This window comes from Microcebus murinus, chromosome 22 (genome assembly GCF_040939455.1).
Source record: "Microcebus murinus isolate Inina chromosome 22, M.murinus_Inina_mat1.0, whole genome shotgun sequence".
NCBI classification, from domain to species: Eukaryota; Metazoa; Chordata; class Mammalia; order Primates; family Cheirogaleidae; genus Microcebus; species Microcebus murinus.
In genome coordinates this window covers 25,306,816-25,321,502 of record NC_134125.1, presented here as the reverse complement: position 1 = coordinate 25,321,502, position 14,687 = coordinate 25,306,816, and the positions used below count along the sequence as shown (strand labels likewise).

Below are 14,687 nucleotides of genomic sequence, written 5' to 3'. Positions count from 1 at the left end.
AGCAAGAGCGAGACCCCATGTCTACTAAAAAAAAAGTAGAAATTAATTGACCAACTGAAAATATATAGAAAATTAGTCGGGCATGGTGGCGCATGCCTGTAGTCCCAGCTACTCAGGAGGCTGAGGCAGAAGGATTGCTTGAACTCAGGAGTTGGAGGTTGCTGTGAGCTAGGCTGACGCCATGGCACTCTAGCCTGGGCAACAGAGTGAGACTCTGTCTCAAAAAAAAAAAAAGTCCAACTGCACTACTTCTATTAAAAAAAAAAAAAAAGAAGACTTGTGGTCTGTTGTGAACAGTGTTTATGTGCTTGTGAGAAGAATTTATATTTTGCTGCTTTGATAGTGAGGTATTGAAGTCTTTATTATTTTAGTACTGTTTCAGACAATACTATTTCTCCTTCAATTCTGTCAATTTTTGCTTCATCTGTTTTGGGGCTCTGTTGTTAGTTGTGTGTGTTTATAATTGTTAGATCTTCTTGATGGGTTGAACCTTTTATCCATATATAATGTACTTTATCTCTTGTAATCTTTTTGGAATTAAAATCTATTTTGTCAGATAACAATATAGCCACTGCAGCTCTCTTTTGGTTACTACTTGCATGGAGTTTACTTTACCATCCTTTTACTTCTAACTTCTTTGTGGCTTTGTATATAAAGTGAGTCTCTTGTAGACAGCATATAGGTGGCCCCTGTTTTTAAATTTATTCTTGCAACCTCTCTTTCTTTTTTTCAATACATCATGATGTTCAATGGCATCCTCTCTTAAGTGAAGACTTTATTTCATTCACATTTTAAGTAATGTTAAAAAAGACTTATTTCTGCCATTTAGCTATTTGTTTGCTGGATGTCTTATATGCTTTTTCCCCTCAGATTCCTCCATTACTGCCTTTTTAAAATATTTAGTTGATTTTTCATAATGCACCTTTTGGATTCCCTTCTTTCCTCTGTGTTTATAGAGTTATCTTAGGGATTTCAGTTGACTTCTTTAACTTATAACAGCCTAGTTTGGATAATACCAACTTAATGTCAAGGGTGTCCAAACATCTTCCTCTACATCTCTGTTCCCCCACTTTTTATGATGTGAGCCACTGTGTCCGGCCAACACGTTTCGTCTTGGAAGAGTTGCGTTTCCAGTACGCACTAGCCAGGTATTAGATGGTACAGGTTTAGACTAGGCAAGATTTACAGTCCCTGACTGGGGTCACAAGGAAGGATTAGTGCACACACAAAACTGGAGTTTTGGCCAGTGTGACACAGGGGGTTGACTTTTGGCTGGGTGGCTTGTTGGTGTCTGCTATGGTCCACCCCTTTGGTTCACCAGTGCCACTGTGCCACCTTTATTTGTGCACTCCTCAGCACTTGCCTTTTGCTTTATAACTTGTGGTGTAGGTGTCTAGCCTATTGGGTTTCCATTTAGGCAGAGGGCTCTGTTTGTCTTTTTCCCTCCTATTTCCCGTCCCCAGAACTATGTGTTATATGTAATAGGCACCCTACAGTTTGACAGTTGTAGTTGCATTTCTTAGAGGAGTGTTTCTCAGTGAGAGTGCATTGCAGACTGCCTTTTGGTTTGTGCGTGTGGATTATTTGTGTGGGATTGTCCCTGTCTCATGTCCACTAGATGCCAGCAGCCACCCTTGTCCTTACTGTGCCCGGCTGTCCTTGTTGAAGTTTAATGGAAATTATGACTTTAAATTTATTTTATTTTATTTTATTTATTTATTTTTAAGGGATGGGGTAAGGCATGGTGGGTCATGCCTATAATCTTAGCACTCCGGGAGGCCAAGGAAGGAGAATTCCTTGAAGTCAGGAGTTTTAGAGTAGCCTGAGCAAGAGAGAGACCCCATCTCTACAAAAAAAAAAAGAAAAAATTAGCACACCTATAGCCCCAGGTATTCTGAGGGCTGAGGCAGGAGGATCGCTTGAGCCCAAGTAACTGGGACTACCGGCACACACCACTATACTATGCCTGGCTAATTTTTAAAATTTTTGTAGAGGCCGGGCGCGGTGGCTCACGCCTGTAATCCTAACACTCTGGGAAGCTGAGGTGGGCGGATTGCTCAAGGTCAGGAGTTCGAAACCAGCCTGAGCAAGAGCAAGACCCCTATAGTCTCTACTATAAATAGAAAGAAATTCATTGGCCAACTAATATATATAGAAAAAATTAGCTGGGCATGGTGGCGCATGCCTGTAGTCCCACTTACTTGGGAGGCTGAGGCAACAGGATTGCTTGAGCCCATGAGTTTGAGGTTGCTGTGAGCTAGGCTGACGCCATGGCACTCACTCTTGCCTAGGCAAAAAAGCGAGACTATCTAAAAAAAAAAAAATTTTTTTTTTTTTGTAGAGGTGTCTTACTATGTTGCCCAGGGTGGTCTAGAACCCCTGGCATCAAGCAGTCCTCTTCCCTCTGCCTCCCAGAGTGAAGGGATTACAGGCATGAGCCACTGCATGTGGCCTGATTTTAAATTTAGATATAGCTCAGAAGGTAGTTTAGTTTGAAAGATTGGAAAACCAGTCTTATTTTGAAGGGAATGTGATTGAACTCTTTAATGTTGAAGTCGTCGTTGCCAAAGAACTATATACTGTGACTGCTTCTTGGCCTTTTGGCTAAGATCAAGTGAAGTATACTATGAAAAGTCCCACAGATCAAATTGTTGAAAACAGCACAGTTATTTTAAGAAACCAAAATTAGCATAAGATAAATCTGCTGATTGAGCAGATTTTGTGATTCAAATAACCAGAAAGCTTGTTTTCAAAATAGATGGGAAAGAATAAACGCTTAATGACAGTTTGCAAAGGGTAAGGACATAGTCCATGTTCCGAAGACCCATGAACTAGGCCAGGGGTACGTGTGGCTCACACCTGTAATCCTAGCTCTTTGAGAGGCCGAGGCAGGAGGATCACTTGAGGCCAGGAGTTTTAGACCAGCTTGAGCAACATAGCAAGACCCCTATCTCTACAAAAAAAAATTTTTTTTTTTAAATTAGACATGTAAAAAAAATCCATGAACTTATCTTTTGACAAAATTATAGAGCAGATGACAGAGGTTTAAGAGCATAGAAACCATCCTGGAGCACTCAGCAGGGCAGGCTGCCCTCCTTATTCCCCTGTAACAAAGTGACTGAACTGTGGAGCACAGGGGAGCCAGTGCGCCAGTCTGAGCTAGGCATCCTCAGGGCAGGAGAGCTTGGGCTTTGGTAACCTGCTGGGTGAAAAAGGCTTAGGAAAAGGTTGCTGTGGAAGGGTTGCTGCTAAACTGGGCAGAAGTTGTATCAGTGCATGAGCCTTCAGTCTCTGTGACGCCTACAGTGAAGAAAGGACAGTATGTTCATTAGAGCCAAACCAGGATCATACTGTTTGAGTCAAGTCAGTTCTGAGTCCTGCATGTGAGGTCAGGCAGTCAAGTCAGGCAGCTGGAAGATTGCCCTGACATTCTCTGTGGCTGCTAGAGAGTTATGTGGTGGTGCTTCACAGTGGTGACACGAAACTGACTTCTGTGGGTTGGTTGAAGGGTTCTTTACTCAGAGAGCACTTGGAGAGCAGAAGACATGAAGTGGAATGGGGCTTTTGGCGTCTTGAAGGGTTGCTGTGGGAAAGAGGGATTAGATTCGATGATAGGGTTAGGACTAGAACATGTGGGTGAAAGAGCCCAGCTCGTGTAGTGCCACATGACAAAGCTTCCTCTTGAATTTAGTTGCCACAGAGTGGCTTTGTGCATTAGGAGGTGTCAAGAACTGTGAAGGAGCTGACATGTCTACCTTACTTGCAAGCAGCAAGGTAGCCTGCTAGTTTATTGGATGCTGGCAGAAGAGGTGAGAGCTCGTGGACAGAGACAAAGGACAGTTCATTACTCACGGTGCGTCAGGCGGGATGAGCGTCAGCATATTTGCATCAGTTCCCCTTGTGCCCAAGTCCCGCAGTGGTGACAAGGGTGGATATGGTGGGTTGTGCTACAGGAAGCCTGATTTTAGGGATCTCAAGCCAATTGCTCAACCTCCACCTCAGTCACCACATTTCCGAATGTGGGTGACAGCAGTACATGCCTCTGAGGGTTGCTGCCAGGGGCCGATGAGCAGCGGATGGGACAGAAAAGCACCCAGCATGTAAGTGCTTGATAAACTTTGGTCAAATCTTATTTACAGGTATACATATAATGACTAGAAGCAAATGCAGGAAAATGTGGGGTTTTTTAGGGCAAAGGCGTACAGAGTGTTTTCTTTCTTTTTGGTGTTTCTTAACCATACTGTTTATAAAATAATAAAATCTACTTTAAGACCAGTCACTTTCTATATAAAGGGAAAGTGGATGAAGAGTGTCCTGGAATTTAGACAATGGATTGAATGAGATTTTAAAAATATATGTTTGGTTAATCACCTATAGCACCTTTAGGAAAGAGATAAGTGAAATTTATAGTTTGTGAACTAATTTAGAGCATGTAAAATTATCAGAAGAAACTTTTAGATCTTAAAAAGATTTGTTGGCACAGCAATATGAGCTTAAGGGAGTATAGGGCAGTCAGATAACAGAAAAGCACAGGTCAGCCCGGGCGCGTGGTGGCTCACGCCTGTAATCCTAGCACTCTGGGAGGCCGAGGCGGGCGGATCGCTCAAGGTCAGGAGTTGGAAACCAGCCTGAGCAAGAGTGAGACCCCGTCTCTACTAAAAATAGAAAGAAATTAATTGGCCAACTAAAAGTATATAGAAAAAATTATCTTGGCATGGTGGCGCATGCCTGTAGTCCCAGCTACTCGGGAGGCCAAGACAGAAGGATCGCTTGAGCCCAGGAGTTTGAGGTTGCTGTGAGCTAGGCTGACGCCACAGCACTCTAGCCTGGGCAATTGAGTGAGACTCTGTCTCAAAAAAAGAAAAGAAAAACACAGGTCAGATCATGTGAGGGCAATGCTGAAATCTTTGTCGGCTTGATACTGAAGTGTTGCAGCTTAAATTTGAGACAAATTCCTGAAAAGTTGTATAATTTTCTACAACAAAGCCATGTTTTCTCAATAGCATCCCTTATTATTTCTGAGCCACCTTCCCTCAGGAGAAGTTTAGCTCTAGAAAGTAGAAATTCACTGTAGAGCTTTAGGCCTTTACCCAACAGTTTATCCTCTGCTGTAGTTTTTGCATACCTCTTTCATCATGATGCTTACTTAGCCCCTCCTCTGCCCCCAAATTTAATTTTCCCCTTAAAAACTAAAGCAGTATTTCTTAGTTGCCCCACTAACTCGTTAGTAACAAGAGAGTGTAACCCTGCTGAGTGGAGCGGCTTATGATGAGGCCTGGAGGGTCTGCCATGTAACCTTCTGGAAAGTGGTTTAGAGAACCTTGTGTTTCCTAAAGAAGGCATTAGGGAAGGTAATGTTTTTGTGCATGTGTGTGCTTAATTGAGAGACAGTCTCGCTCTGTCACCAGGCTGTAGTGCACTTTCGATATCAGAGCTCACTATAGCCTCTAACTCCTAGGCTCAGGCAGTTCTCCTGCCTCAGCTTCCCAATAGCGGGGACTACAGATGTGCACCACCATGCCCAGCTGCTTTTTCTATTTTCTGTAGAGATGGGGTCTCGTTTGTTGCCCAGGCTGGTCTCAAACTCCTGCCCTCAAGCATTCCTTCCGTCTTGGCCTCCCAAAGTGCTAGGGTTACAGACATGAGCCACTGCTCCTGGCCAAAGAAGATTGTATTGGTATAAAAATCCTGTCTTAACCTTTCCTAGGTGTGTGGAAGTTCTCCCTGTACACGGCCTGGTCTGTCCACAGTGCCTGGATTCTTCCTGGCACCCAGTCTCCACCTTCCTGATAAGGCTCTCCACAGGTTAATCTTCCAACAATGGCTTCAGCTGCTAAAGGTGGTGGTTCAGGCCTTGAGGTTTGGCCTTAGCAGGCCTGTGGCCACACTGCCTACCCACAGCCTCCCATTGTGCCTTGTGCTATGCCTTCCAGCCCCTGCCATCGTAGGCTTTAGTCCTCTCTGCCTGAAGGCCTCGCCTACCCCTCAGCCATACCTAATCTTACCCATCCTTTAAGGCCCCTGCTCGATGCCTCCCTTCCCTGGGCAGGGCTACAACATGGGAGAGTGTACAGGCCTGGTATGTGCCAGTCCTGCTTTCCAGCAAGGGGGCTCTGCTTACTGGGAGTGCCCACGTAGGCCAGGGCTTGAGGATGTGGGGCTGTAATGTGGGAGCTGCTGAGAGTGTTCTCGGCCCTCTGCAAAGCTTGGCTTTCTTTGGGTCGGGTGTGCCATGGCAGGCCAGGGTGGGAATTCCAGGAGAGCAGGGTACAGGGGAATGCAGACCAGTGTAAAGGGAGGGCTACCTCAGCTCTGGAGATGGGCAGGGTTGGGGAGAGGCCTGAAGGCTCTTTCCTGGGTCATCTTTCAGCGCATCCTTCGTTCATCAGAACGTACAGGCCCCAAGGGCTACGTCAGCTGTTCAGTGCAGAAAAGAAATGAGCAGTCAAGTTACACGAAGACACGGAGGAACCTTGGACACATACTAAGTGAGAGAAGCCACCCTGGAAAGGCTGACTAGTCCGTGGGCCTGCATTACAGAATACCGTTAAACTATGTATCTTTTGTCTGTCCAGTTCAGACTTAGTAAAAAAATAAAATAATATAAACAAAAAAGACAAAAACTGGGTAGCCTCTGAACAACAGAAATTTATTTCTCACAGTTGTAGAGGCTGGGAAGTCCAAGATCAAGATGCCAGCAGATTTGGTGGCAGGCAGGGGCCTGCTTCCTGGATCATAGGTGGTGCCATTTTCACCATTATGAAACGGGCAGGGCAGTTTTCTGGGGCCTCTTCCTGTGGGCACTGATACTGTTGTGACTTGAGCAGTTCCCAACAGCCCCACCTCCTACCACCATCACATTAGTGATTAGGTTTCAACACAGGAATTCTGGGGAGACTTTCAGACCATAGCTACATACTTTATGATTCCAACTGTCATGTCAGATGACTACACAAAACCCTTAGAACATGCAACATCCAGTGAGAACTGTAATGCAGACAAGGGATTCTGAGTGGTAAGGGTATGTCAATGTATGTTCATCAGTTGTAGCAAACTTACCCCTCTGGCAAAGGGATGTTTGTTGGTGGTGGGGGTTGTGGGGGTACATGGGAACTTCTGTACTATCTTCTCATTGCTAGAAGCCAAAAGTTGCTCTAAAAAGTAAAGTCTTCTTATAAAAAGGTATAAAGAGACCAGGACATCAATCTCAGACCTTTCCATGGTTTAGCAGATACCATGCTCTATAAATACTAATTGATTGCTAGGTTGTCCTAAAGGTGACAAGGGTTCAATTGTTAGGTCACTTGAAATAAGTTAATTTTTCAGGTGAACAACAGAACATTTCTCTTTTGGCTATGAAGGTTTGTAAACTGTGGTGTGTTCATTTTGATCTCTTTCTTTCCAGGACAACCCTCCATATGATAAGGGGGCCTTCAGAATTGAAATCAATTTTCCAGCAGAGTACCCATTCAAACCACCGAAGATCACGTTTAAAACAAAGATCTATCACCCGAACATTGATGAAAAGGGGCAGGTCTGTCTGCCAGTAATTAGTGCTGAAAACTGGAAGCCAGCAACCAAAACCGACCAAGGTAAGGCCTGTTCCTATGTCTTCCCAGGACAGGGCTCTTGTGGGGATGCCATGAGGCAGGGGCTCAGGGTCCCTTCCAATGCCATGTCAGACAGAGTCCAGAGAACTCCTACTGGACCAGCTCATATGCACGCAAAAGTACTGCTGAGATCCCACCAGTCTTCGTGGGGATGGCTGGTCTCAGTTGAACTGTTGACCTGTACAAGAATAGAGGAGGCACTTCCTGTGCTCAGCAGTAGGTGGCCTGCAGCCCAGTGGGGACACATGGACAAGCCCAGCAGTTTGCTGCCTGTGCAGTGAGGGGATGTGGGCACAGGTCCCTGGAAGGGGAAGGTAGAGTGGGGTTTAGGTGGCTTTGTGTAGCAGTTAGCACAGAACTTACTTTAAGGAAGAAGGAGGTTGGAGAGAGCCTTCCAGGCTAAAAGAAGGGCATGAGCCCACCTGTGGCTCAGAGGGGACAGTGTTGGGGGAGGAGGCAGGGTCAGACTTGAGGATGATATTCCCAGATGGAAGCACACAGTTGGCTTTAGTGGGCCCAGGACTCCTGGAATTGGATGTCGCTCTGTGTTTTCGTGTGTCTGGGTGTGCCTATGTGAATATACACGTGCTTATTTTTCTGAGAAAATTATTTGATTCAGCATTGTGGTTATCCTCCCTCTTGTCCCCTGGAAGTAACTAGATTTTGTTATGGACTGTGTCTAGTTTTTATTTAATTTTACACTTTATTTTGAAGTCCTAATCTGATCCTTTTTGTTGGCTTTGTTAAAAGTAAATACCTAGGCCGGGCGCGGTGGCTCACGCCTGTAATCCTAGCTCTTGGGAGGCCGAGGCGGGCGGATTGCTCAAGGTCAGGAGTTCAAAACCAGCCTGAGCAAGAGCGAGACCCCGTCTCTACTATAAATAGAAAGAAATTAATTGGCCAACTGATATATATATAAAAAATAAATTAGCCGGGCATGGTGGCGCATGCCTGTAGTCCCAGCTACTCGGGAGGCTGAGGCAGAAGGATCGCTCGAGCCCAGGAGTTTGAGGTTGCTATGAGCTAGGCTGACGCCACGGCACTCACTCTAGCCTGGGCAACAAACCGAGACTCTGTCTCAAAAAAAACAAAAAACAAAAAAAAGTAAATACCTAAACCAATGTAAATTCTGCTTAAAGAGAGTGGATGCAGCTGGCCTTTGAGAGGCTGCGGGTGGAGTGCTTTTGACTGAGAGACACCTGGGAAGGTGGAGTTGAAAGCCTTTCATAAGAAAAGTGGAGCCTCATTCGTTGGAAGTAACAGCCGTGGAAAGCACCCATTGGGCTCGCACACTGAGTGTAGAAAGGAGTGGGTGCCGAACGTCCAGTCAGGGCAGAGCTCTCCACCGAGCTTGGCACTGGGCTGTGCACAAGTTGATGTTTATAAAACTAACCAGGGTGCTCCTCAGCGTACATGGCCTGATTTCTTTCCTGCTAGCTCTGTGTTGAAGCTGCATTTCTTCCAGAGTGTCTTGTCAGCCCTCACACAACTCCTGGGCTCCTTGCTGAGGTGTGTCTCTATTAAACCATCGTGACTGGGGAGGGGAGTCCTACCAGGCCAGGCTGCCTAGGAGAGCCCTGCACTTCACTCTCCATCCACAAAGAGTTCAGGGGCAGCATCTCAGGAGATGGGTATAAGTGTTTGCCACTTCTCATGGGGGCTGGGGGGAGTACTGCAGAGAGAGCTACGGCAGGATTGTTCCAATTTGTAGCTTCATATCTAGCTGCATAGTCAGAATGCTCTGCTTTTTCAGATTGTGGCTGTTGGTTTTTTGTTTGTTTTGTCAAAGAGCCAGATATCTTAGGGGTGGCTTTTCATTCTTTTGTAAAGTGTACTATATTGACTTATGATTTTTAAGGTAAAAATTTTGGTGCAGGTGGTATTCTGTGTGTAGTGACAGGCAGAATTAGAATTGTTATTTTGCGATTTGAGACAGTTAAGGTTCCTTCCTAGAAAATTATCCTGTAGATTCTCCATAGCATGGCCTTGATCCCATCCTCATGTACGTTAAGAATATTTTCCCTTTCTTGGCCGGGTGCAGTGGCTCACGCCTGTAATCTTAGCACTCTGGGAGGCCGAGGCAAGAGGATCCCTCAAGGTCAGGAGTTTGAAACCAGCCTGAGCAAGAGCGAGACCCAGTCTCTACTAAAAAATAGAAAGAAATTAATTGGCCAACTAAAAATATATAGAAAAAATTAGCTAGGCATGGTGGCACATGCCTATAGTTCCAGCTACCTGGGAGGCTGAGGCAGGAGGATTGCTTAAGCCCAGGAGTTTGAGGTTACTGTGAACTAGGCTGATGCCATGGCCTCTAGCCCGGGCAACAGAGTGAGACTCTGTCTCAAAAAAAAAGGATATTTTCCCTTTCTTTTATCTCTTGGTTAAAAAGAAGAAGAATGGTGCCTATTATCTATTACTACCTACAACCCCCCTCAGAACTTAGTGGCTTAAAGTAACAACAATTTATTATTTTTTATTTTGTAGGATGGCCAGGCTCAGCTGGGTGGTTTTATAGCTGGTTGTTTCTGAGGTCACTCATGCAGCCATAATGAGCTGGATACTCAACTGGGGCTAGGATGTGCCAGTGGGCGTCATTGGCATGTATGACAGTTAGTACTAGCTAAGGGACCTTGGTTCTCTTTGGGGCCTTTTATTCTCCACGAGGCTAGTTTGGACCTCTTCATAGCACGGTGGTCTCAAAGGTCCAGGGTGAAAGCAGAAGCTACTAGGCTACTTACGGCTTAGGTGGAGAACTGGTAGTGTCACTTTTATTGCATTCTATTGGTCAAACAAATCCAGATTTAGCGAGAGAGGAAGTAGACTTCTCTTGACCAGAGAAGTGGGAACTCAGCAGAGGAGTGTGTAGGACAAGAGAGATGTTGCAGAAGCAGAACAGATGGGCAAGGAGACTGGGCCCCCTCGCTGGCTCCTCAGGCTACTTGGGCCCGCTTGTCCCAAATGGTAGCTCTCCTGGACATGCCACTGCTTCTCTCACTCTCCAGATTCCATATATGTTGGGTGTCTGTTTTTCTGACCCTATTTCTCTTTCTTTCTTTTCTTTTTTCCTTCTTTCCTTTCTTGTTTTTTGTTTTTGTTTTTGTTTTTTGAGACAGTCTTACTCTGTTGTCTTGAGTAGAGTGTCATGGCGTCAGCCTAACTCACAACAACCTCAAACTCCTGGGCTCAAGTGATCCTATGGGCCTGCATGACAATGCCCAGCTAATTTTTCTATTTTTAGTAGAGATGGGGTTTTGCTCTTACTTGGGCTAGTCTTGAACTCCTGAGCTCAAGGGATCCTCCCACCTCGGCCTCCCAGAGTGCTAGGATTACAGACGTGAGCCACTGCACCCAGCTGTGACCCTATATCTTGACCACTGTTCAACCATCACCATCTTACAAAGCCTGCCTTTTTAAATGCTTTGCCATTCCTTTATTCAGTCCCTAAACACAGGAAGTACAGATGCCATTTGTGCCACCTTCTTGCTTTAATCTTCCTCTAGTACTCTTTCTCTGTCCTCAGAGCATCTGTTCATGATTTTTGTCTCCTGCTCTTGTCCTTAGAAACTTGAACATTCCTATTGATGACTCCTCGAAGAGCCAACCTGGACATTCTTTGACCTCCTCAACTCACAACCTCTAGCTCACTTTAGCCATCCATAACCTTTCATTGATCCTTAGACCAGCTACATTTCCAGTTCAGGGTCATCCTCTTTAGAGAGTCCCAAAATAGTGTTTTTATTAGTAGATACAGAAAATTACAGATGTTAAGATTGTTAACAATAGAGTTAAAATGTGCAAGATCCAGCCATATATGGAAGGCAGCTGTGCTCACCACTACACCACCACCGCCGCTCAGGATCCAGCCATACATGGGATGATCACGATAGGTGGGTCCCTAGAAACAAAGTAGATTAGTGTGTGGGGGTCTGAGAGAAGTGGGAGAATAGGAGATGACTGGAGTGGGAGAATAGGAGATGACTGCTAATGAGAGTGGATTTTCTTTTAAAGAGTTTATTTTTTGGTATGTGAAATATATATATATATATATATATATATATATATATATATATATATATATATTTTTTTTTTTTTTTTTTTTTTTTTTGAGACAGAATCTCACACTGTTGCCCAGGCTAGAGTGCCGTGGCGTCAGCCTAGCTCACAGCAACCTCAAACTCCTGGGCTCAGGCGATCCTCCTGCCTCAGCCTCCCGAGTAGCTGGGACTATAAGCATGCACCATCATGCCCGGCTAATTTTTTCTATATATTTTTAGTTGGCCAATTAATTTCTTTCTATTTTTTTTTTTTTTTAGTAGAGACAGGGTCTTGCTCTTGCTCAGAGCTGGTTTCGAACTCCTGACCTTGAGCTATCTTCCCACTTTGGCCTCCCAGAGTGCTAGGATTACAAGGTGTGAGCCACCTCTTCCGGCCTATATATATATATATATATATATATATATATATATTTTTTTTTTTTTTTTTTTTTTTTTTTTTTTTTTTGAGACAGAGTCTCGCTTTGTTGCCCAGGCTACAGTGAGTGCCATGGCGTCAGCCTAGCTCACAGCAACCTCAAACTCCTGGGCTCAAGCGATCCTCCTGCCTTAGCCTCCCGAGTAGCTGGGACTACAGGCATGCGCCACCATGCCCGGCTAATTTTTTCTATATATATTAGTTGGCCAATTAATTTCTTTTTATTTTTTATAGTAGAGATGGGGTCTTGCTCAGGCTGGTTTTGAACTCCTGACCTTCAGCAATCCGCCCGCCTCAGCCTCCCAGAGTGCTAGGATTACAGACATGAGCCACCGTGCCCGGCCGGCCTATATATTTTTTTAAAGACAGTAAAAGAGGCATTGAAAATTGAGCAAAAATAGCATGAGAAAAGTCAAGAAATAAAGCAAAACCATATCAAATAGAAAAGATAGTACCAGAGGAAAGAATGTAAAAACAGTTTTGTTCAGCAGTGTTTGGTTCTAATAGATTGCTTAGTAATAAAACAAGGGCTTAGTTTGGTAGTTCAATAGTTTGCCATATAAAATACAATTAATAGTAATGTCAGCATAATACTGAATCTGTAGGTAGCAAACAGTATAGCAGCAAAATTATATGAAGAGAAAAATTGAATGCTTCAATCCCCCATATACCACCTTATACCAAACCAAGAAGATATGATTTAGAAAAGACTCAAGCAATATAATTACCAGGATAAGATTAATTTATATTTTTTAGCACATTCCTTGGAAGGCTTCAATATATCTTCTGCGGCAAAAAAAGGTACCATTGACATTTTATTCTGGAAGAATGGAGTTCCCTGGATCTCCATAAAAAGGAGGGAAAAGTACAGATATTGTTTATATTCTATATTGCAGAGAAACTGTCAGAACAAAAAAGAGGAAATTTTATAGGCTTTTTTCTCTTGATAATACAACGAGAGTAGTATCTTTTAAAAAACAGGTCGTCTTAATTGCCACCCACTGCTTCACCTGAGTAGCCCTAAATATATATAATTATTAATTAATAATTAGTTAGTAATTAAAATAATTAATACAAATGATAATTAACAAATGTTTTACACTAATACATTTGGTACCACCATGATCACAGTGAGAAGTAGAGAGCCTGAGTGTCCGTGACAGAGGGTGAGCAGAAAAGTCTTGCACTCATGAGTGTCCCTTACAAAGCACTCATCCTGCCCTTAGCCCAGTGAGGTTCTGAAAATGCTAAGCAGGTGGTAATTCTCCTGTTACAGAACCATCTCCCATCACGGGGAAAGATAGGGACCACCGGTTTGTGCTCTCAGGCGAGCATGGTTGTTTCCAAGCCTGATGGTGAGAACATCAAAGGCAAAGGTTGCAGCCTCACAGCTGTGTGTGGGGTGGAGAAGCTAGCTTGCCCTGCAGCACCCCGTGGCCAGCAGGCTGAGGGCAGGGTTTTAGAGAAGCCATGGAAGTACCCTTTGGAAGAATGTGTCCCATTGTGGTCGCTCCCGTGCTTGGACGGGAGGGGAGGGAATCTTGGGTGCTTGTTTTAATGTTTATTAATAACGCCTGCCTTCTCTTTATGGCAAATGGAAGTGACTTTCCATTTTAGCAACTAACATTTCCTTTTAAAAATACTTTATTAAAAAGTGAGGTGATTTAAAGAAACAAGAAATTAATAATTTAGGCTCTGTGTGGATAAGTGGCACACAGTGGAGTGCCAGTGGTTGAAGTTGGGGAAATAGAAGCAGAATAGTTTTGCCATCATTCCCACTCAGTTAGGCAAGAATAAAATACAGAAGAGATGACTATGGAAATAAGGAGACAAACATGCCTCCAGGGCCCGCCGCCCCTAGAGGTGATAGAGCCTGCCCTTGAGCGGGTGTGGAGATGGAGCCAGAGACCTCCCTGGCCTGCAGAGCGCCTCTCTGGCCTCCCGCCCTGCTTGCTGTTCTCAGTGTACCCTCCTTGCCCAGCCGCTCCCCTCCTTGCTGAGGCTGCACCCTGTCATTCCTGCATGTGCCATCCCCTCCTCACCCCACCGTGGTCACAGGAGCCCTCGTTGCCTTCTTCTCACTGGTGGCAATAACAGGCAGAGGAGGGGCAGATGTTCTCTGGACGCCTGGCCAGGAGTACTTGTGCCGTGACCCTTGCTCAGTGTGGTGCTATTGACTGGTTGTGTCTTCGCATCAGCATTTTAGTCCATTCCTTACAATGCTGGTAAAAAGCATGGGCCTCCAGTAAAGGAATTTGTGGCATCAGCAATTCGGAGAGGAGAGGCACCTTTCTGCTGCGAACGTGGCAGTGGGACGGAAGACAGGACTCTGTGGGTGCTGGTCCTGATGGGGGTTGGGTGCATGTGAGAAAGAACGTGAAGAGGCGTGTGCGGTGGGACCCTGTTTCTGATCCCCCACCATCCTACTGCCCCAGGGCTTGCATTCTAGGATGCCTGGAATTTACTGCACCTTGGCGGAGCATTGTGGCACCTACCTGAGCCATCAGTGTGACTTATGCCTGTGAGATTGACAGTCCTGTGCTGCTAGTGGTTGTCAGCCTCCCAGTGGCTGGACAGGGTGCTCCAGTGAACCCCAAGGGTTCATTG

The 14,687-nt window shown here is 45.0% G+C and overlaps 1 protein-coding gene across 1 annotated transcript in view; it reads left to right on the top strand.

The window, feature by feature from the left end:
- The window catches only part of UBE2L3 (ubiquitin conjugating enzyme E2 L3), a 44,923-nt gene that overhangs the window by 27,163 nt on the left and 3,073 nt on the right, over positions 1-14,687 (top strand). The window contains exon 3 of the mRNA XM_012776692.3: positions 7,406-7,592. Coding sequence (XP_012632146.1) covers positions 7,406-7,592 — 187 coding nt within the window. The remainder of the gene's footprint in view (positions 1-7,405; positions 7,593-14,687) is intronic.